At 34.0% G+C, this 22665-nt stretch overlaps 1 protein-coding gene across 1 annotated transcript; it reads left to right on the top strand.

Moving 5' to 3' along the window:
- The first annotated feature begins 243 nt into the window (after positions 1–243).
- Positions 244–15066, top strand: LOC148301556 (uncharacterized). Its single transcript, XM_088273084.1, has 11 exons — positions 244–523; positions 1801–1969; positions 3547–3705; positions 4553–4663; positions 6037–6170; positions 7806–7999; positions 9508–9603; positions 10527–10661; positions 12121–12231; positions 13017–13137; positions 14038–15066. The coding sequence occupies exons 1-11, from the start codon at positions 404–406 to the stop codon at positions 14506–14508; spliced, it is 1821 nt and encodes a 606-aa protein (XP_088129210.1). The 5' UTR covers positions 244–403; the 3' UTR covers positions 14509–15066.
- Positions 15067–22665: the final 7599 nt, after the last annotated feature.

Below are 22665 nucleotides of genomic sequence, written 5' to 3'. Positions count from 1 at the left end.
GTATTTGTTTTGAGAACTACATATTTATACATATATGATATATTATATTCTAATCAACAGGTTAGAACACAGGTAATTCTCGAAATTCGTAATGTCTACTTAAATTAAGTCATAAGTGATCTTACACAAGTGTTTATTTATTTAAATCCACCAAGCTAAATGAATTAAGTATTAATATTTAAGGACATTTAAAAAAATTACGAGCCGCTTTCGACTGCAAGTCATCGAACATTTCGTTCCTGTAGTGTGGCCATATTGCGAAAGAGACCGACGCTCAATTTCTCTGTTGGCAACTCTGGCGGTCGGTATTTTATGCTTGGTTATAATTTCCTATTTCTAATTTTCGATAACCGCCTGTCAATGGTAACGAATCTTTGAGCGGTGGGATAAGCGTCAAATTAACATGGAGTGGGAAATGATATGTCGCGTGTGCCTTCAGGGCGGCGACATGGTATCGCTATTTGATTGTGACGAAAACAACGAACTGCTCAGCGACAAGTACATGTTCTGCAGCTCGATCCAGGTGAGTGGAAAATAAAATGTGGTCGAAAAATGCCAAATGTTTGTACATGGCTACCCCACGCCTTGATTTTTTTTATGTTGCTACATTTTTCATATTGGCTGTCAGATGTTTGGGTGCAAGTGCATAATATACTTTTTAATTCGTTCGTGCTTTTTTTTTTAAAATCACGCGACATATGCAGTGATACTCGCGTTATCGGAGTGACCCAGACAGAGATGCAGCCGAATTGATTAAAATATTTGTATTTGTATGCAAATAGTACTACTTCATTACATGAAACGCGTGTGCTCTTAAATTATGAAAAATGTTAAAAACACGTACGTAAATATTTCTATTTTTGATATCTTTATTTTTTCAAAATGAAAATGATTGTAGAAAATGAAATTTGATTCTTCCAAATACGGAATTTACCCATAAAAATTCGGAAAATAAAGGTAGGTCTCGTATATATTTTTTCTTTTAATCTACAGTAGTTATATGTAGTAAATCAATATAATATGCTTCTCAATAAACAATATATAACCCTCAAATTGACGCGTTGTTAATTTGACCATTTATCATATGACAGCAAGGTGATGAGTCCTGCACTTCAGTTACTAGCCCAGGGTAATATTAAACAAATAGATATGCGTATTGAAAACAATTTATTGGAAATTTGAGATAAATAAATATATATGTATTTTTTAAAATCTCACTATCTACTCTAACTAACTAACCATCACGCCGTTTCCCCGCAGCAGGGGTAAGCAGAGAGAATAGAACGCCACACCACTCTGTCCTTGCAAACATTCTTCGCCTCTTCCACGTTCATGCATCTCCTCATACATACCCGCCGATTGTTTCGACTCCTAACCTATTTGGTTTGAGTCGATACCACTTTCAAGTATTTGGCATACTTGATCGTGACAATTTTTTTTTGGTCTTCCTCTGCTCCTTTTTCCAATTACATTCGCCTCGTAAATTTGTTTTACCGTTATTTCCTCACTCATTCGTTCTACATGTCCAAACGGTCTCAACACACCTTTCTTAATTTTATCGATAATGCTTGTCTCAGCTTTGCATTCCTTCCTTATTTCACTATTCGAACATCTATCATACATCGTTTTGTTGCACATTCTTTTGAGAGATTGTATTTCGACTAATCTTCGAAAAGGGGCGTGGTGGTTAGTTAGTTAGTAACTCATTTTTTCTTATTTCACCACTTGAACATCTATCATACATAGTTTTGATAAATAAAAAAATACCCGATGATTGGATTGATGTGGCGTTTGATTTAGGTAACCGAGACAGAGCCGTTGCCGTCGAATATCTGCCTGACATGCGTGGATCGGTTGATGTCAGCATACCAGTTCAAGCAGCAGTGTATATCTTCCCACGACACCCTGCGAGAATGTCTTCAGGAGTTCCAAAAGTCCAATGCAGAAACCTCCACGCCCTCCAAAAAAGGTATTTTATTAATCAATTTGCGAACAATTTTTGTAACATTTTTTGAGTTAAAAAAAAAGTAAGAAATACCGTATTACGGTGTTTTACACAAGTATCTGCTCTAGCCTCAATTCCATAAGTGGCTATTGGTCTAACACATGTTTTGTATATCTTCATTTTACTTTCCATACTCATATGTTTGATACTCAACATCTTCAGGAGTTTCAAAAGTCCAATGCAAAAGCATCCACGCCTTCCAAAAAAGGTATTTTATTCATCATTTTGTGAAAATTTTTTTAACATTTTTTGCTTTAAAAAAAAAAGTAAGAAATACCGTAATACAGTGTTTTACATATGTGCTCTAGCCTCAATTCCATAAGTGGCTAATGGTCAAACACATCACTCACTCCTTTCAAGAACGTCATAAATAAAAAAACTTGATTTTTCAGCAGAACGTTTTTAAAATTTAAAAATTTAATATAATGTATTGAAAATAAATATCAAGCCACTTATTGAACTTTTTACTGTGCAACAGATCTTTTTAGGCATAACCTGAAGGTTTTTTCTTAATTTGAAAAATATTTAGTATATTTAAAAAAACAATTAAACAATACCTTTTCTTCAAAATGCAAAAACAACACTTTCTGCCCTGTAGCGGGTAAATATTAAGTTAAAAATATGCCTCTTTTGCTGGGATATAGTACATTTTCTGGGCATTCCAAAAATATGCACAACTGAAAATTGTCGATTTTTGATTTATGACGTTCTTGAAAGGAGTGTGCGACATGTTTTGTATATCTTCATTTTACTTTCTATTCTCATGTATTAGTTCCTCCACTTTGAATTTCTGAGGCGTCCGGATATAGCTGCAGTCTTGTTGATTTGTTTTAGAGTCTCACCATAGAGATCACCGTTGCTACTAACGTCAACTCCAAGATACTTAAATTCCATCACCTGTTCAATGGTTCTGTTATATACAACTAATTTTCATATTACTGGACTCTTTAAAAGGGTCATGCTTTTATCTTGTCAATAGATATCATCATATTGAATTGTTGGTTAATGTATCCAAAATTAAATAAGGTTTATTGGATTGAATTCTACATTTATTTATGTATATGTTAATACGTGACGCGTTTCGTCTTATTAAGACATCAAACACCTGATGAGTGTTTGATAATGTCTAATAAGACGAAACGCGTCACATATTAACATATACATAAATAAATGTAGAATTCAATCCAATAAACCTTGTTTAATTTTGGATATATTACCCAACAATTCAATATGGAATTCTACCAACTGTCTGCAGTTACAATTAATCATAAAATTGCACTTTTCCGATGTCAAGTGAAACTTGAAAAGCATTCTTTGGAGGTCGTCTTCGGATTCTGCTATAATGACGGCCTCATCAGCGTAGCAGACATTGCTGGTTCTTTTCCCGCCCAGTTGGTAGCCCAGGTTCATGTTGGCAACCTCTTCTATCAATTCACCCATGATCAAATAGAAAAGAAATGGGCTGAGGCTGTTATTTCCTTGGATACTTCTCACCTCATGATATCTTCCGTCTTACACATGCTCCGTATCACTTTTTCCAGGCATGGAGGTGATCACCATAAAGCAGGAGAACGGGGTGTACCTGCAGTACGAGATTCCGGTGGAGGACGAAGGGGATGTGAAGTGGCCGCTGGTGGAGGAGCCCCTCAAGAGGAAGAGGGGACGCCCTCGCAAGTACCCCGATGAAACGGGGCACATCCGTAAGGAACATCAAACTTTATTTACACTCTAAGTATCAAAAGTTGAAACCGTAAAAAAACAGTAATTATTCAAATTTTTTATTAATGTTTTGCTTAGTAAATATCACTATTTCTATTTCTTAGTAAATACCACTATTGAAATAGTGGTATTTACTAAGTAAAACATGAATTAAAAATGGATAGATTTTACCACAAAGTGACTGCCGAATCAATTAATGAAATTATTCAAATATTTAAGTGTGAAAATACTTGAATCTTAAGAAAAGTTCATCTTTAAGATACAAAAATGACTTTTTTTACAATACCAAACTATTCCAACAGAACTTTAAAAATGTACAGATTTGACGTTTAATTTGTAGAACTATATGTTAATCAATATATTCTTCCAATCAATATATTGTCTTTGTAGACTGCTGGGTTCAGCTCTCCTCGTCCTCAGGTTATAGGTCCTTCTGTCCTGGACAACGTCACCTAGGCCGTGCCTTCAAATCATGTTATCTTTCTGCAGCACCTTTCTCTAGATAACTTTCGAGGAAGATCCATTCCTATTGCTAATCAATATATTAAATACTGATTTTTAAATCTACTAAATTATATTTTATTATCAAAAACAGATAAAAAATAAATTGACAATTTTTACAAAATGAAATAACTTTGTTATAACCACTTTTTTATGAATACAATTTAACCTACCGGTTTCAACAAGAACCTTGTCATCATCAGGGTTTATATTAATTAAAAAAAACATTGAAATACTCTCACCAAAAAACTTCCACACACTCCGTAAAAATCCTAAATGTTATTTTCTTAGTAATTAAAAATTTAATTATTATCCCATTGATTCCAGCCACATCACCGTACACTCGGAGAGAGAATCCAGCCACCGTGGTCATGAAGATGAAGCAGGAACCGGTGGATGATCAGAGAAGGGCCGAGAGTCCAATGGATGATGGAGAGTGTAAGAGCACTCTTAACTTTTTAATTCACCAATTAATAAGTCACCAGTTAATCTTTTAATCTTTTTAGGTAGAACCTGAAGGTTTTCTCACCATTTGAAAAATATTAAGTATATTTAAAAAAATAATTAAACAATACCTTTTCTTCAAAATGTAAAACAACAATTTCTGCCCTGTAGCGGGTAAATATTAAGTTAAAAATTTGCCGCTTTTGCTGGGATATAGTACCTTTTCTGGGCATTCCGAAAACATGCAGAACTGAAAATTGACAATTTTTGATTTATGACGTTCTTGAAAGGAGTGAGCGACACGTCACAACTGCCAGCGTACAAATTTTCTGAATGTATTTAATTATTTTTAATAATTAAATTTTTATTAATTTATTTTTTTATGTATATAATTTTTCTTTACTTACCTTATATTAAATTTAAAATAAAATATTTTTTACACTTAATTTTCATCATATGTATATTTACATCGTCTTACAGTAAACAAAACATTTATTTTTAAATTCTTTCAGATTCTTTTCATTCTTCATACATTCAGGCACCTCATCATACATTTTATATGAATATATATGATTTACATGACTTTGTACTCATATTACTTGCCGAGGTCAAGTATTTTCGAGTATTGGAACATGCCAAGATATCTCTAAAATATTAAAAAGGTAAAAAATAGCAAAACAAAACAAACAGAAAGCAATAAAGAATATAATACTTAAACACTCTCCTTATCTATTTATTGTAACTGCGGTAGAATTCCGTATTGAATTGTTGGGTAATATATCCAAAATTAAATACTCAGAATAGGATTGAATTCTACTTTATTTACATATATGATATGTGACGCGTTTTGTCTTATTAGGACATTATTTAATATTTATTTTAGTGATTTTACACCGTAAAATTGATTTAATATTACCCTGGACTGGTTCCTGAAGCGCAAGAGTGATCACCTTGCCTTCATGTAAGTAATGATCAAGATAACACTGCATCAATTCAATGCAGTGCCCTAGGCACCACTGGGTGCGGATAAGGGTTATAAGTAAGTAAAAGTGAGGACATTATCAAACACTATAAGAGTGTTTATATCAAAACTTAGAGTGTCTGATAATATCCTAATAAGACGAAACGCGTGACATATCATATATGTTAATAAAGTAGAATTCAATCCATTAACTGTGTTTAATTTTGGATATATTACCCAAAAACTCTCCTTATCATTCATTGTACACTTTGTGTAATACCACATTAAAAAATACAACTTCATGGCCGGCCTGGCGAGCAGTGAATTGGAGAGCGCATAACGCGTGATCGCTAGTGGCAACGAACCAGTTAAAAAAATGTTTTTACCATTTTTGTTTATTTTCCAGTGGCAGATTACACAACTGACCCCGACTATATACCGGGCAATCAGGATGAAGATTCAGACAGAGGGACCATAGAATTAACAGTTGACCCTAAAGATGGTTCCCTGATGCAAATGCTCGAAAATGCTGGAAACAAGGTATGTAGTGGCATTTACATTACGCAATTCGGTTTTTAGACTCGATCATTTAAATCTGATTATGCCAATCTAATTATAATTTTGTCTCCGCCTCCGTTGTGTAATGGTCAGCACGCTCGGCTACCGTTCTTGGTCACGGGTTCGATTCCCAGGGGGCGGTTAAATAAATAAAAGTGATTTTTTCACTCTAATATTTGTTCAATATTACCCTGGACTGGTACCTGAAGCGGAGGGCTGATTACCTTTCCTTCGTGTGTTAACAATCAAGATAATACTGCATTTATATAATCCAGTGCCCTATGCACCATTGGGGTGCGGATGAGGGTTTGAAAAAAAAATTACAACATTTTTAGTGTGTCCAAATACTCGTTCACAAATCTGGATTATCTCCAATTTAGGAGTTATTTTTTTATATTTATTTGAGATCTCTACTAGCGTTTCTCATGTATGTGTTTCTATCACCCAATCAGTGGTACCAACTTGCAAATGAAAATGCGAATTGGGAGGGTGGTATCCCTGTATCTCCTTGCATATCGACTGTTTTCACATCGGCGAGGGTGCCTTTAAGAGGAAAATTTTACTTCTAGTGTGATTCTCGGTTATGTCCGCTTGTTGTTTTCTATCTGATTTATCTTATTATTTTATCTACCTGTCCATACACAGGCATGTATGTATGTATACGTATGAATGTATGTTTGTGTATTTGTGTGTCTGTGTATCTGTGTATGTAATATGCACATTAAAAAAAAAAGAGTTAATGTGAATATAATCTAGGATTCAGACCCCACATACAAATGAAAAAGTTTTAGCTCAGTAAAAAGGATTTCTAAATTAACTCTTACCACTCTGTAGGACAGACATTCTGGCCCGTATGATTCTAGTAGGCAGCTCCGTGGGCCACAATGTCTGGTCCGGTGAAGGTATAAGTTTAATCATTGATTTCTCTGTCACCCAAGTATATTCTACCAAGAAATATTTGAGATAAATGCAGTTAATCATCACAACATAACCAACATTTCTTCAATAAAACTTTCCATTACTTAGATATATCTAGGAAAAATAGATTATCATTTTGGGTGATAGAATATTTGTCATACGCTAATATTTTTTGGGACAGTCAGTCGTTATCCTTCATTTATGATGGTTTTTCAAGGATACTCATATTTTTTCGTTTTGTGGAGCAATTATATTTCAAAATTTTGTGATATTAGTGTTGGTAGTCAAAATAACAGAAATTGCATTTTATGTGTTTATAATAAATATTTTATAGTTAATCCGCCATGGAAAACGATGAAAGTTACACTTTCAAGTTCAGTTATAAAAACGAATGGTCATACAAATTGCCAGAGTTTCCCAAAATTAGGGAACCAAAATATTTATTATAATGGTAGAAAAATGTCACATTTTTTTGATCAGAATAGCTGATCAGTTATGAGAAAAAATGGTCAGAGTGGAAAAGGTTAAGAAAATTTCTATGCCTGTAGATTTATTACATAACGGTCTTCATTTGTCCGAAACTGGTATTGATGAAGTAATGTTTTCAAGTAGTATTATACAAAGGGAACGATGAATGTTAAGGAGAGTGGTGTCTGAGCGATGCGTAGCCCCGGTGTATAGTCTGGCCTGCCCTTACAGTTTGGCGGTCGCGGGCGGCCGCGCAAGCAGTACGCCCTGAAGGAGGTGGTCCCCGGCGGGCGCGGGGAGGAGGAGGACGTGCTGCTCAAGGAGACCATCATGGCGAGCTCCGAGCCGGTGGCCGACGGAGTCCTCAACCCGCAGCCCCGCGAGCGCAAGAAGTACCCCAAGAAGAAGTACTACTACGAGAAAATGCAAGTGTTTTAAAACTATTATGATGATTTTCAATCTAAAAGAAAAACACTTGTTTTTTTTTTACCACTTGAGTTTATTTTATAACGACTAATTTCGGAGGCTATGCTTCCATCTTGAGGTCTTAATGTAAACTGACATTACATTTAAACCTGAAAATGGAAAAGTGGTAAAAAAAACAAGTGTTTATCTTTTACAATTTCATAATGTCTTACCACAAAGTGAAACAATAAATAAAATGTCATTTTCATTTCTATTTTTTTTTTAAATGCAGTTAGTCTTCTACTTACGTGATTAATTTAGTGCAAAGGTTTACCTTTAAGTCGAAAAAAAATATTTGTTATATGTGGTATGTAATAATATGCGCTAGTTTCAAAGGATATAGTATCTACATACGTGAAAATATAATAGATCTACCTGCATGTAATTGATAAAAAAAAAATATTTTTCGAAGTTATTATTTAATCAGATACATACATAATTATTTCTGTGAATACATAGTCACATTTCAGTACAAACTGCTTATTTATTATTTATATTCCTCTACTTTTGTTAAGTATGGTAGATAGCACTGGAACTGATTTTATTACGCAATCCATAATTCGAAAATTTGGTGTAATAATTGTTCTAATCGTAGAATGAGAATGTGAAATTATGACTTAGTCCCCAATCACATCCTGTAGACCATGGGTCGGCAACCTTTTGTTGTAAAAGGGCCAAATATTTTTCATGGGGATCAGTGCGGGCCGCACTTGCAGTAGGTATACATACAATATTTATGTACAAATATTTTAGTTTTAAAAATAAAACGCCAAGTGTATATTTTAACGACATTTATTGTATTTAATAAAATCAATGAGATTCCCTTCGCTCCCTTTCTCGCTTCCTTTCACTCGATTGTGTATAATATCGTCCGTCATGTGCGTTGCGGCGAGAATCTCGCGGGCCGCACCAAGATGTCTCGCGGGCCGCAGGTTGCCGACCCATGCTGTAGACAGTAAAGGTGGGGTCGGGGGGAGAGGTGCTAGTGCCGTTTCTCTCTCTCACTCTCACTCTCACTCACTCACTCACTCACTCACTCACTCACTCACTCACTCACTATTACATCAACACATTAGTTTATGTAAACAAAAGACTATTTTTTTAAATCACGTAAGTATAAATTCATTGAAGTCGAAATCACGTAAGTAGAGGACATAAGGCGTTTGTGCACTACACGGAATTTTACCGTCCGGCACTTCAGTTAGCGTGATAAAACGATGATTAGCTTGGATTGGCTTGTGCTTTTATCCAACTTTCTTCGGATCGGCGTGAACACGTTGCGCGTAAATTCGATCAAACTGTCCTAGTCGCTTTTATTTTTCAAAACCGGAGGGTAAAATTCCGTGGAGTGCACAAGCGCTCTAAGGTTGCTTGTCCACTACCCGGAATTGTACCGTAGATTATTAATACATATTTCTAACAATAATTGTACATTATGAATAATTGTGTATTTCTTTTAAACTTTCAGTCACACGTGCGAGCAGTGTGGATCATCCTTCAGGTCAAATGCTTCCCTCCAAGCTCACATACGCAGGCATTTAGGAATCAAGCCGTTTGTATGCAGGTATTATTTTTACATATCAATCAAACAAAAGTTGCCGTGATAATGGAGTACCGTGAAATCTCCATTGATCTCCCGAATTTGACCTCGCTGTCATGTAAGCGACTCATTATGTATAAAATATTATATAAATATGTATGTATACTTAAGAAATATTACTAAACGTATAACATAATTAAGAATGTATGCCTGAGAAGGACTTATTATCAACCATAATTGAATTTGGTACATAATAAATATAAAGAGTAAATCCACTCATGTGTACCTACTATAGTATGCTATAAAACTTATAAAGTTGAAGCCTAAGTAGGGCCACAATATGCGGTGTTGCATAGACCGTAGCTAGAGTCACTTGGACATTAGGTAATCTAAAAGACACGGACAGCACTAATGGATCTGCAAGGTAGGCATCACTCTTTAGATTCAGAAGGTGATTGGTGTTGCAAGAAGGTGGTTAGTGGATATCTGTGTTTATTTTTATTTATTTTATTTTATTTTGTTTAAACTTCATGTACAAAAAAGAAATATGTACATTGGCAGGCTTATTGCCAAAAAGCGATATCTTAAACCACTCAAAAACAGAGTGATATTTGTCAAAACATTTGATACCTTATTTAGTTGTTTGCAATCAGAGGGTAGATAGTGCTTGAACATTATTAAAATCATAAATCATTTATGAAAATCACAAATTTATGATAATAAGGAAGGCAAAAAAGGGAGTTTAGGGAAGGAGGTAGAGGGAAAAGCTAAGGGACGAGGTTTGATGGACAATTAAGATTCTAATGATAGATAGTAATGTCTCAAACAGTACTTAAAAGTTATCAGAGAAGGTGTATTTATTTACAAGGAGAGGTAATTCATTCCATAGTCTGTGTTGCAAGATCTCTTTGAGATTAGAAGGTGATTGGTGGATATCCGTGTTGCAGCATCTGCGGGTACTCTTGTGTGCTGAATATGGAGCTGCGGAGACACATGATGCGGCACACGGGCGTGAAGCCGTACAAGTGCCGCATCTGCGATCGCTTCTTCGGAGACTTTGGCAGCCGTCAGAAACATGAGAGGTATGATATTGAAACACTCTCCTTATCCTTCATCGTTCACTTTGTGTAATACCACTTTTATAAATGCTTGTTCGTGACTGCCGGTTTCGGAATAAGCATTCCATCATCGGGTCATTAAAATAAAATTATTACGATTTGACATTTCGCTCACTCCTTTCAACAACGTCATATATCAAAAAATGTTTTTTAAGTTTAAAAATAGAATAAAATGTATTCAAAATAAATATCAAGCTACTTATTGAACTTTTTACTGTGCAACAGATCTTTTTAGGTAAAACCTGTATGTTGTTTCTCCATTTGAAAAATATTGAGTATATTTAAAAAAAAAAATTAAACAATACCTTTTCTTTAAAATGCAAAAACAACACTATCTGCCCTGTAGTGGGTAAATATTAAGTTAAAAATATGCCTGTTTTGCTGGGATATAGTACATTTTTTGGGCATTCCGAAAACATGCACAACTGAAAATTGATGATTTTTGATTTATGATGTTCTTGAAAGGAATGAGCGATATGACGTTGTAAAAAGGAGTGAGCGACATTTTACATTAGAGTACAAACAAGCGGATGGGACTCACTCACTTTGTCATCATTCAAATTATTAGTTGGAAATTATTTTGCCACTTCAGAATGATGAAACGTTTTGAATTACCATTACATCTAGAAGAGGAGAATCTCTCTTTGTTGTAAAATCTTTGGGGCCTCGTTGGCACGGGTCAGAATCATACTGGGATCAAATTCCGTGTCTGAATGGGCCTTAGTAGTTGTAAAAAGTTAAGAGGGTTTTGTGCTGCGATTTTTCTTATACGTTTGCTAAAATTGCTGAAGACTTTTTTTGTTGTTGCAAAAATGGTCTCATTCAAATTTGGCGGACATTGTAATTGCTAAAACAATAGGTTTTTACAAAAAAATTATTTCTATTTTTTACTAAAATCAAGTTTTTTATATAAAAAAAAATGCAGACACTAAACGTCAAAAATATTAAGGCTATTGCCTTATTAGTAAAGTGATAAGCGAGGCATTATATTTAATAAATCAATAACAAATTTGAGATTTTTTCATCTTGTCAATCCTCGGATCTAGTTCTTTGATTGGTCAGCATATAGTCGTTAATAATACGTAAAAAAACATGAAAAGAAGGATATTTAACCGTTTAGTGCTGAGATTTTTTCTTATACATTTGCTAAAAATGGTTCATTTCAAATTAAGTGGACATTGTAATTGCGAAAACAATAGGTTTTCACAAAAAATGTATTTCTATTTTTCAATATAATTTACTTAAAAAAACATCAACCCTAATCATCAAAAATATTAAGATAATAAGTGATACACAAGGCACTGTATTTAATAAATCAATAAAAAATTTGAGAATATTTTGGTTTCTCAATTCTCGGATTAAGTTCTTTGATCGATCAGTTAATAGTCATGAGTAATATGTGAACGGCCATTTATGATTCCAGATTACACATGGGAGAGCGGCCGTACCAGTGTTCTCTATGCGGGAAAAGCTTCACATATTCCTACGTGTTGTCCAACCACATGCTCACACACACTGGAGAGAAAAAATATGCGTAAGTCTTAACACATTGTTGTCTGGCGGTTTTTTCATCAACATCAACCCTAATTACACTCAGATAGTCTGCTGCCCGACCCTCAGTATACTAATCACAAGTAACCGCAACACCTAATTCCCAACAGTACAATGTTTTTTGGGATCTGGAATTACATATTTAATGTTTTTATAAGAATATTATGTATCAATCTCCTTGTTGAGGTCTTAACTATATGTAAATAATTATCAAATCCCGTCGCCAGCGGTCCGCAGGCGTAAAAAATACCCATCCGAAATGTATTAAATACACAAAAATAAAAATTTTGACAACATTTTGAGTGTCTAAATACTTGTTCACAAATCTGGATTATCTCCAATGAGTTATTTTTCTTGGCACGTTCAGATCAATCAGAACCTAAAATCTGGCGGTGTCAAAAGTCTGCGTAATCGGAGGGCATGTATGACTAGATGTATGGATGTGTGGAGTGTATGTCAGGACAGAAGAGTGTGGCGTTCCATCCTCTCTGCCTACCCCTGCGGAGAAACGGCGTGATGGTAGTAGTAGTAGTAGTAGTAGTTATTTTTCATATAAAAAATAATATGAAAATTTGTGACAACTTTTTCGCCTTGTAATGGCCATTTTCAAACTACTGTCACAAATTTTATTTTATGTGTTTTTAATAATAAAATACAATTTAGTAGACTCTAAAAATCAGTGTTAAAGAAAGTACCCCAAAATTCTCCGTATTTCTTCTTCCATCTTTGTGTTTATCTCCCTAAGCCCTTCGCTATTTCTCTTTTCAGGTGCACACCGTGCAATAAGCGCTTCACCAAAGCCCACCACTTGAAATACCATAATAAGGTGCACCATAAGGAGCTCTACAACCAGCAGATGTTACTACAAGAAAGCAAGAGAGCCCAGATGGTAAACATACATTCTTCTTCTTCCTGTGCCGTATCAGGTCCCCATGACGTTGGCAATCGTTTTGGCGAAGGCTTCTCTGCCTTATGCGACCCGAAACAGCTCCGACTTCAGAATTCTGTTATATTGCGCAGCCAAGATGTTTGCCTTCTGCCAGGACTACACTGTCTTCCCCATCAGTATTGTTTGAAGCAAACTATACCTCTCTCCGTGCAGGATGTTACCCAGATATGACATTTTACGGATCTTATTGTCTTTTAGCAGTTGTCTACTGCAAATGGCTCTCCTCAAAATCTCCAAAAAGTTGCTGACTAAATCTGTCTACGGTATGTGAAGCATTCTCCTGCACAAGCACATCTCGAATGCTCCTAACCAGTTCATAGTGTGAACATTCAGAGTCCAAGTCTCCGAGTCATACAGTAGTACAGAGAGCAGATAAACATACAATACAGCTTTTATGTCACCTTTTTTATGACCATCTCTAAGGTGACTCAATTCTTAGTCTCCTTTTTTACCTAAGATTTGATATTTTTCTTCCTTTTCTTCTTGGTGTAGGCCTTGTGGCCTGTTTTTAAGAGGGATTAGCCTCCTGCGATGTCGATTCCCAGCTGTCAATCCATCTCTTTGGTGATCTGCCTTTGTTCTGGCCATGCTCAGACTTCCATCTTCAAAATAGACTTCAGACTCATAAAAAAAGGGAAGAACAAAACTATGTTCCATGTCAAATTGAGATACCTTAATTTTTTTTTAATACCTTCCTTTACGGATATCTGAAGCGTAGATCTTGGTCATCTTGCCTTCACTTAATTAACAATAATAAAAAAACAACTTTGTGTCAATGAAATGTACAGGTAAGGGTTGAATTTACCTTTGTTTTGTTTGAATCTTTGTTTGTTATTACAGCTGAAGACGATAACGGATTTGACATCCGTTTGTACCGAAGAGCTTCTCGGAATGCAGGGTACCCAGGAAGATGGTGACGGAGAGGCAGACACAATCCAGATACAGCTGGAGGACATGCAGCACGAGCAAGAGGACAGCGAGCAGGACTACGCTGAGCAGCAGGGAGAGGAGCAAGAGCAGGACCAGCAAGAGCAAGACCAGCAAGAGCAAGAACTGGACCAGCAAGAACTGGACCAGCAGGAGCAAGAACTGGACCAACAGGAGCAAGAACTGGACCAGCAGGAGCAAGAACTGGACCAGCAGGAGCAAGAACTGGACCAGCAAGAGCAAGAACTGGACCACGAAGATCAAGATCTGGACCAGCAGGATATGGACTCGCAGGAAGAGGAGCAGGACATGAAGGAGATACACATTATCAATCCTTACGGGGAAGTGGAGGTTCAGGAAGATGAAGAAGAGATATTGGGTTGAGACATTAACAAATTTATTTGCAATATTTTGAGTGTGTCGAATCTTTATTTACAAATCTGAGTTAGGCGTTATTTATATTGAAATCTCAACATGGACGACGGAGAATGTGGAATTCTGGGTATTTACAGGGCTTAAAACTTACCGAACTCGACCGTAGATGGTGCCGAGAACTCATATGTGAAAGAAGGCGTCAATTGAAGAATATTTGTATAAATATATACACAATTTCTGATATTCGAGTAGTGTTAGGTTGTCAAACATGGGTGAATTTTATACAGGTATAAAGTGATCACTTAAACCAACCCATGACGGTCGTAAGTTTCGTAAATGCCCAGACTTCCATATTCTTCTTCATCTAAGTTGAGATGTCAAAAAATAATATCACTTAAGTTAGTAGAATAGCAATTGACAAGTCTCGTCCGTTACCTATTTTGATTCTTTGAATTTTTTTAACACTGGGATAATGTAGTCCACATTTTTTGTTAAAAAAAACAATATTTAAAAAATATATATACATATAGGCAGTCAATTTTATTAATATAAGATATTTTTGAAAGGTCAGATTTATTTTCTTCCTGTATATTTATGAAATTTTTGGGAATATAATAAATAACCGGATCGATATAACTTGTAGCGTATTCTAAAGAACTTTGATTATCCGGAGGGTTGTCTGCATAATGAAAAATCTGGATGATAAAAAATATAATCGCTCACTCCTTTCAAGAACGTCATTAATCAAAAATCGTCAATTTTCAGTTGTGCATTTTTTCGGAATGCCCAGAAAATGGACTATATCCCAGCAAAAGAGGCATATTTTTAACCTAATATATACCCACTACAGGGCAGAAATTGTTGTTATTGCATTTTGAAAAAAAGGTATTGTTTAATTATTTTTATAAATATACTAAATATTTTTGAAATGGAGAAAAAAACCTTCAGGTTTTGCCTTAAAAGATCTGTTGCATAGTAAATAGTTCAATAAGTGGCTTGATATTTATTTTCAAAACATTATATTGTATGTTTAAACTTTAAAAACGTTCTCTTGAAAAATCAAGTTTTTTTATTATGACGTTCTTGAAAGGAGTGAGTGATATGTGTATATTGTCAAGTGAAGAATGAAATAACTATGTATATATGTATTATGTATATTATACAATAGATGTATTTTTTTTACAGTAGACACTCTTAACTGGCCTTGATTGGATCAGCCCAGGGCTAATGAAAAATCCTGTTGAAGAGAAGTAGTGAAAAACACAATTACCCTAGATAACTAGACATTTGTCCACATGACGACACCCCTCTCTGAAAAAGTCAAGTGCACTTACTTCCCCGCGCCCCACTCCCGCCACGCTTTGTTTACCCTCCTGATTGGCCAATAGTTCTTTGGGTGATGCGATTGCAATCACACAATAATTAGGAGGTGACCTACGGCTATATCGTCGTCCGGTTGACGAAAGTTTAGTTACTACATTCTCTCTCTGGTCTCAATCCTGCGGATTGGTCGACAGCAATACATGACATCTCCTTCTCCATTCTTGTCTATTTTCGGAAGCCCTCTCCAGCTCCTCATACGTCCAGCAGCCCATGTCTTCGTATAAGTCGCTTAGGTATTCGCGGCGTGGGCGTCCTCTGGCGTTTATTCCCTCGATCGTCCCCTCTATTATTTTGTGTAGGAAACCCTCTTGTCTTAGCACGTGGCCGATCCATTCGGCGCGTCTTTTCTAGATAGTCGCGAGTAGGTGTTACATTTCTTTGATTAATCGTAGTACCTCGTCGTTGGAGATGTAGTCTCTCCAGGATATCCCGAGCATTCTTCTATAGATCCACATCTCCAATGCATGGCTGCGAGACATGGTGCCTATCTGAAAGAGATAAGAATAGGCTGAATGCGTTACTACATTAGTTGTTCGTAAAAGTATGTATTATTATGACGTTAAGGTCATGATAAAAGATATTCTCGGTGAGTCTTTAGACACTGAAACTCCTGTTCATTCTGTGACTAATGTGCGAAAAATCTGTTATTTATGTCCATCAAATACTCGTAGGATGACAAAACATCGATGCATGAAATGCAATAATGCCATTTGTGGATTGCACAATATTGACATATGTAGTAGCTGTGCAAAAAAGTGATTTATTGTTCAATGCCTCTTACATTCATTCCTAATAAACCAAACTTAAGTGTCATGTAACCAGTTCCTATATTTAATAAATACTTTTGATAATTTTCACTTTTTAATTACGTAGTCCGCCTGACGAATGTTTAGTTACTATGTATATACAAATATAGTTTAGTTATCTAGGATTAAAAAAAAACGCTCTTGCTAGTAAAATTTTTCAAAACACTAAGAAAACAGAACTTTTATTCTATATTAGAAGCTCACACATTAAAAATTAAAACTGTAAAAAAAATGTACAGGAAAAAGGCACACATCACTACAATTTTTTTTAATAAAGTAGGCCTACAACGTTAGATTAAAAAATTAAGTTTTTTTCTGCTGCTTCTTTTGTTGAATCGACTTAAAAGCGTAGTCACATCATTTTTTTATGAACATTACATCTAGTGGCTACTTGTCTGCGTGTATTTGGGTGCGAGGTATTCCTAGAAGAGGCTGGTTAAAAGAGCGTTTACTGTATTTAAATATGACAATTTGTTTACAACATTTTGAGTGTGACCAAATACTTGTCCACATATCTGTGTTTCCTCACTTTTATGAGTAATTTTTACATTTTTGACATCTCAATATAGATGAAGAAGAATATAAAGGTCTGTGGGTATTTACTGGGATTTATGGGTGAATAGAAGGTGAATTTTAAATGTATGTGAAGTGAATACTTAACCAGCCTATTACAAAGTCATAAGCCCTGTAAATAGCTTTATTCTTTTTGTATATTAAAAGCATTGTTGACTTTGTGGTATGGTAATATATCATAGAAGTAGTGTTTTTTAAAGTGGTGTTACACAAAGTGAACGATGAATGATAAGGAGAATTTTACCTATATTCTTCTTCATCTATGTTGAGATGTCAAAATGTAATGATAGTTTGTAATTATTGCCATTTTCAAGCTCCCGGAATTCAGGTTAAATCATTTGCACTGGTAATTTTAATTTATTTAGTGCATGTTTTGATTCAACTAGTTTCATGAATTCTAATTATTCTAAAAAAAGTGAAAAGTTGATTTTTTCACTTTAATATTTATTCAATATTACCCTGGACTGGTACCTGAAGCAGAGGGCTGATCACCTTCATGTGTTAATGATCAAGATAACACTGCGTTTATATGATGCAGTGCCCTATGCACCATTGGGGTGCGGATAAGGGTTTGAATGAATGAAATGAATTATTCTAAATTATCTCTTGGCAAACATAATAAATGCATGAAAAATGCATATTTCGGTGTTTTCATGAAATGTTTTATTTTAGTTTCCCTAAATTGCGGGAAAAGTAATATTAATCAATATTTTAAGGCATATCTGTTATATGAATTCCATTAGTGTTATGGAGAAGTCTATTTTGTACATATCTTTGAAAATTTTCATACGCTTACTGTTTATAGATCTTTTTTCACAGTTGAAAAATGCAAATGTTCATAATATTACAATGATTAAAGAAAAAACTATTTATTCATAATATTATTTTAGCATTTTCTGTATATTTTCAACATTTTTATAAGCTGTCAAAATTTTGACTTAAAATTGGCCAGTCTATGTTTAAATTTTACTCGTAAAAGACAGCGTTGGACACCCTACAACGCTGAGGCAGCGACTTGCCAACTACTGATTTAGGTGTTTAGACGATGTCAGTACCGCTGGCTGGGGAAGCAGACTGACTTTGAAAATAAACGCTGGGAATATTTAAGTCAGCACTGACGTGAAATCAATTTATACAATAGCAGTACGTAGTAAGTAGATTCTACTTAGTCCATAAATGCAAAAAAAAAATGTCCCTTACTGTGTTTTAAATTTGGACAGCCGAGTACCGGGTCAGCACTGATTTGCCTTAAGTTTGAAGTCAGTTACTGTCTCAATGTAAATCTCGCCCAACAGCCTTTTGCGTTGTGGCAACACTACTGATATTTTTATTTATTTATTATTGAATCCAATCCGGGTAATCGAGGTTCTACTTCAAATGTAAATAAAATGAAATAATATAATATATAAGGTTTAGATATTTTTCTGTCTGAAATGCAGATTTCTGAATGCATTTGATTGTATGTATAACATGTATTTAGTTTAAGTAGTGTTTGACCATGGACTGTTACTTTAGTTCTATTATTTTTTACGATTAATTTTAAATGCATTGATGTATGGACATTTAATAAAAAATATTTTGACTCAAATTTGTGTTGATTTTTTTCTCCTTTGCTGCTAAAAATCTTGACCACTATCACCAGGGGAGTGCATTCCATATAGGCAGCAAAGCAGCGCCTATCCTAACTAACCCGCGTGACATAAAAATGCGGCCAGTACCTACCCTACCTTACTAAGAAGTACCTTACTACCTATCTCTACTGCCTACCCTAGTAAGTAGTACTAGCTTACCTTACTACCCACCTCTACTGCTGCCTACCTTAATTAATTCTTTGTGCACGCCACTGACTATCACATATATCGCTAGTTAAATGCTAAAGGGCCACAATGCAAAAAAAAAATTCAACTCTTAAAGGCAATTCTAACGCTAGAATTAAGGTGTCTTTTTCGAATATGAAAATGTTGACGATTTAGATACTGTTTTTGGAATAAAGAGTTAATTTTTTTTTTGCATTGTGGCCCTTTGGTATTTCACCAGTGATATGTCCTTGGTTGGTTTGAATATATTGTTTACTAGCAAGAAGTGCAAACAATAAAACCAAAATATTTCAACACATTTATTTATTTTGTTATAATATCAACGTAACATTTCAATAAAAATGTGATTAAAAATGACGAAACAAGATACTTTTAATCTAAAATTAAAAATAATCCTAAAAATTTAGCCTTAGCTTTGAAATAAATGGTAATTTTAATATAACATCAAATAACAATTGGGTACCACTATTTCTATTACATTGTAGGTATTTTGTATCATCTAGGTCACTTTGGTTGATTTAAAATATCATATATTTGGGACATTCGTTAAATATTTATGCTATGTATATTATTTCTTTGTATTATAAATTAGTTATTGCCTTAAGCTGAGGTTAAAATAGGTATTGTACATACATCGATTGTTGCTATTGTCATATTGTAAGGCTCTTTAATTTCGGAATATAAATACGTAACATTATCACGAGGAAATGAAAATTTATATAAATCAATGTTTATTTCGTTCTACGTGACTATTACATAAATCCTCTTTTAAGTGTCAGTGTGGGAACAAATTGGATCTCAGCCCAGCATTCATATTAGAGCTAACTCGGGGAGCTGATTTGTAGCAAAATTATCTTTTTGGAGGAAAGAATATCAAAATCAGCATACATGCTCCATATAAAGGGATTTTTTTTTTTAATAATCAACTAACCACCATGCCGCTTCTCTCAGGTCTAGGCAGAGAGAATAGAATGCCACACCAATCCATCTTTGCAATCATTCTTCACCTCTTCCACAATCATGCATCTCTTTATACATACCCGCCGATTGTTCTGTAATGCAAGTTTTCGGAATGCCCAGAAAATGTACTATATCCCAGCAAAACGGCATATTTTTAACTTAATATTTACCCGCTACAGGGCACAAAGTGTTTTTTTTGCATTTTGAAGAAAAGGTTTTGTTTTATTACTTTTTTAAATATACTGAATATTTTTCAAATGGAGAAAAAACATTCAGGTTTTACCTAAAAAGATCTGTTGCACAGTAAAAAGTTCAATAAGTGGCTTGATATTTATTTTTAATACATTGTATTATATTTTTAAACTTTAAGAACGTTCTCCTGAAAAATCTATTTTTTTGATATATGATGTTGTTGAAATCATTAATCATTTTGACACACATTTGCTCGGTATCGCATTTTGACTTGAAATAAATATTTGCATTAATAAATATGCGAGAGATTGCAAAAAATAGAGTGGTTACTCTTACCGACATGAATGAGTTGTGTGTTCTTGCAATACTGGCAACACTTGTTTATATATTTGTGAATATGGATTATGACTTACACCACGGAACTAATAACTTTGAAACAGGTTTGACCTGGTAGACTCCAAAAATATAACCACCATAAGTCCAGTTTGATTTGCATATCTGACACTTAAAAATTAAGATTAAAGTAGAAACAATAATTAAACGTGCTATGTGCTAGTAATGACAACATATAGATTCATGTAAACTACATTAAATTCTTAATATAATTGTTTAAAACATGATAAATACATATTTATTGAGTATTATGCAAATACATTTGTAGAGAAAAATAATCTTTAAAATATAATATTAATCTTTGGATAAAAATAGTAAATATGTTTATCTGGATTTTTAATTTACTATGTTAATATGCAAAACTCCTCTAAAACATAGTGGATAGTCAAGTAAATCCTTTTGACTGGGATGTGTAGATTGAGAAAATAATTATTGATGGCGGCCATCTTTGTTTTTACTGTATCACAATCATTTGTCACGTCAATGTATATTATCTACAGCAAAAAAAGTACATATTAAAAATTTAGATTTAACAAAAACTATTGAATTATACACTTTCATAAATATCTAATGTAATTCAAAACCAATTATAATAAATGATGGAATAGCTGACAGCTTAAGTATTTAGAAATATCTACTATTTTAAAACCTGCACCAGTTGTCAGTTTACTGGAAGACTGTCCGATAGATGGTCAGTCTTCAGACTAGCAGACAAGTTTAGCATAACATTTAAAAGTATTTTGACTTTTTAAATTTTACTTTACAATACTGGAAGAAGAGTGAGAAAAATGGGGTTGAAGAGTTATAACATTTTTGTTGCTATTAAATTCATAAGAAAATATATTTTAAAACTTAATTTTTATATAGCTTTCTACTTTCTTATTTGCTTATAACTTATAATGGGAGACCATCAACAGATAATATCAACACAAAATATTAATATGATTATTTATTTGTTATTTGTAGAAATAAAGAATTCTTAAATTAAAGCTTTTCACTAATGAGATCAATAGATAAATATATATTTTTTTCATTTAATTTAACACATTGACTGCCATTAGGATTTTCGTAGAAAATTCAAAAACGTTTTTTGAGTTTTAGTTGGATTTCATAAAATACAACAGTTGTTTTTATTTTGGTATTATTTTATGGTAAATTGTCAAGTTTTTTCATGTGTCAGACACGGATAACTATGATTGGAAGAATTCAAAAGATGGCGCTGTTTCAATCTCACCTTTTTGGTGCTAGCGCATGGTCATATCTACTCTGAATATAAATTTATGCAGCACGCATATCTGTCAGCTCAAAAAATAGCCAAAATAAAGTATAAAGTATCTTTATTGAAGGTAAGTATAAGGTATGTAAGTTCTGGCTCCAGAATATACGAGATTAGATGGTGATAAGGACCTTTGAGGCGCTGTGCAAAGCTGCCCGAGACAAGGACAATTATTCTCAAGTGATAGTCGACATCAAGGGGACCTGATATGACACGCACAAAAGAAGAAAAAGTTTTTTTTTAAAGAAAAAATATAAATATTTGTGCTTTTATTATTTTTACAAATTTTTCAATTTCATACTGTTTCTGTGAGCCTAAGCGGCTCATTATTAGAAATAGGTATCAAATTGCGGTAGAGGGGTTCGAACCGAGAAACTCTGACTTAGAGTCCGCGACACTAACCACGGGACCACAACGACGTTTGTAAAGTATATAGACACAAGACATTCAAATTGCGCCTTGGCAGTCAATATGTTTTAAAAAAATCTAGAGATATAAAGTGTGGACAAACATACATATTGAATGAGTCAGAAATACATTTTTAAAATATTCATTATTATTATTATTATAAAATACTTAAAATTTAAATAAATATTAATGATAGTAATTAATTATTTATTTACTGTAGATAATAATCTCAAATTTTAGAATATAATTGCAATTCGTTACATGATTGTTACTTATAAATATTAAAAAAATAGTGATAGTGTTTGGAAACGAAATATTGTAAATTAACAATGTTATAAGTTGAAAAAAAAAAGTGTGA

The sequence above is a fragment of the Brachycentrus maculatus genome, unplaced genomic scaffold (assembly GCF_059751285.1).
Source record: "Brachycentrus maculatus isolate JH-2025_06_01 unplaced genomic scaffold, ASM5975128v1 h1tg000543l, whole genome shotgun sequence".
Taxonomy (NCBI): Eukaryota; Metazoa; Arthropoda; class Insecta; order Trichoptera; family Brachycentridae; genus Brachycentrus; species Brachycentrus maculatus.
The sequence above is the reverse complement of the archived record's forward strand: the minus strand, read 5'-3'. Positions and strand labels throughout refer to the sequence as shown.

Coding starts and splice junctions, on each gene's coding strand:
- LOC148301556 (XM_088273084.1), top strand. CDS start 404: ATGGAGTGGGAAATGATATGTCGCGTGTGCCTTCAGGGCGGCGACATG. Junction 1,970..3,546: donor CTCCACGCCCTCCAAAAAAG/GTATTTTATTAA, acceptor CACTTTTTCCAG/GCATGGAGGTGATCACCATA. Junction 8,000..9,507: donor AAGTACTACTACGAGAAAAT/GCAAGTGTTTTA, acceptor TTAAACTTTCAG/TCACACGTGCGAGCAGTGTG.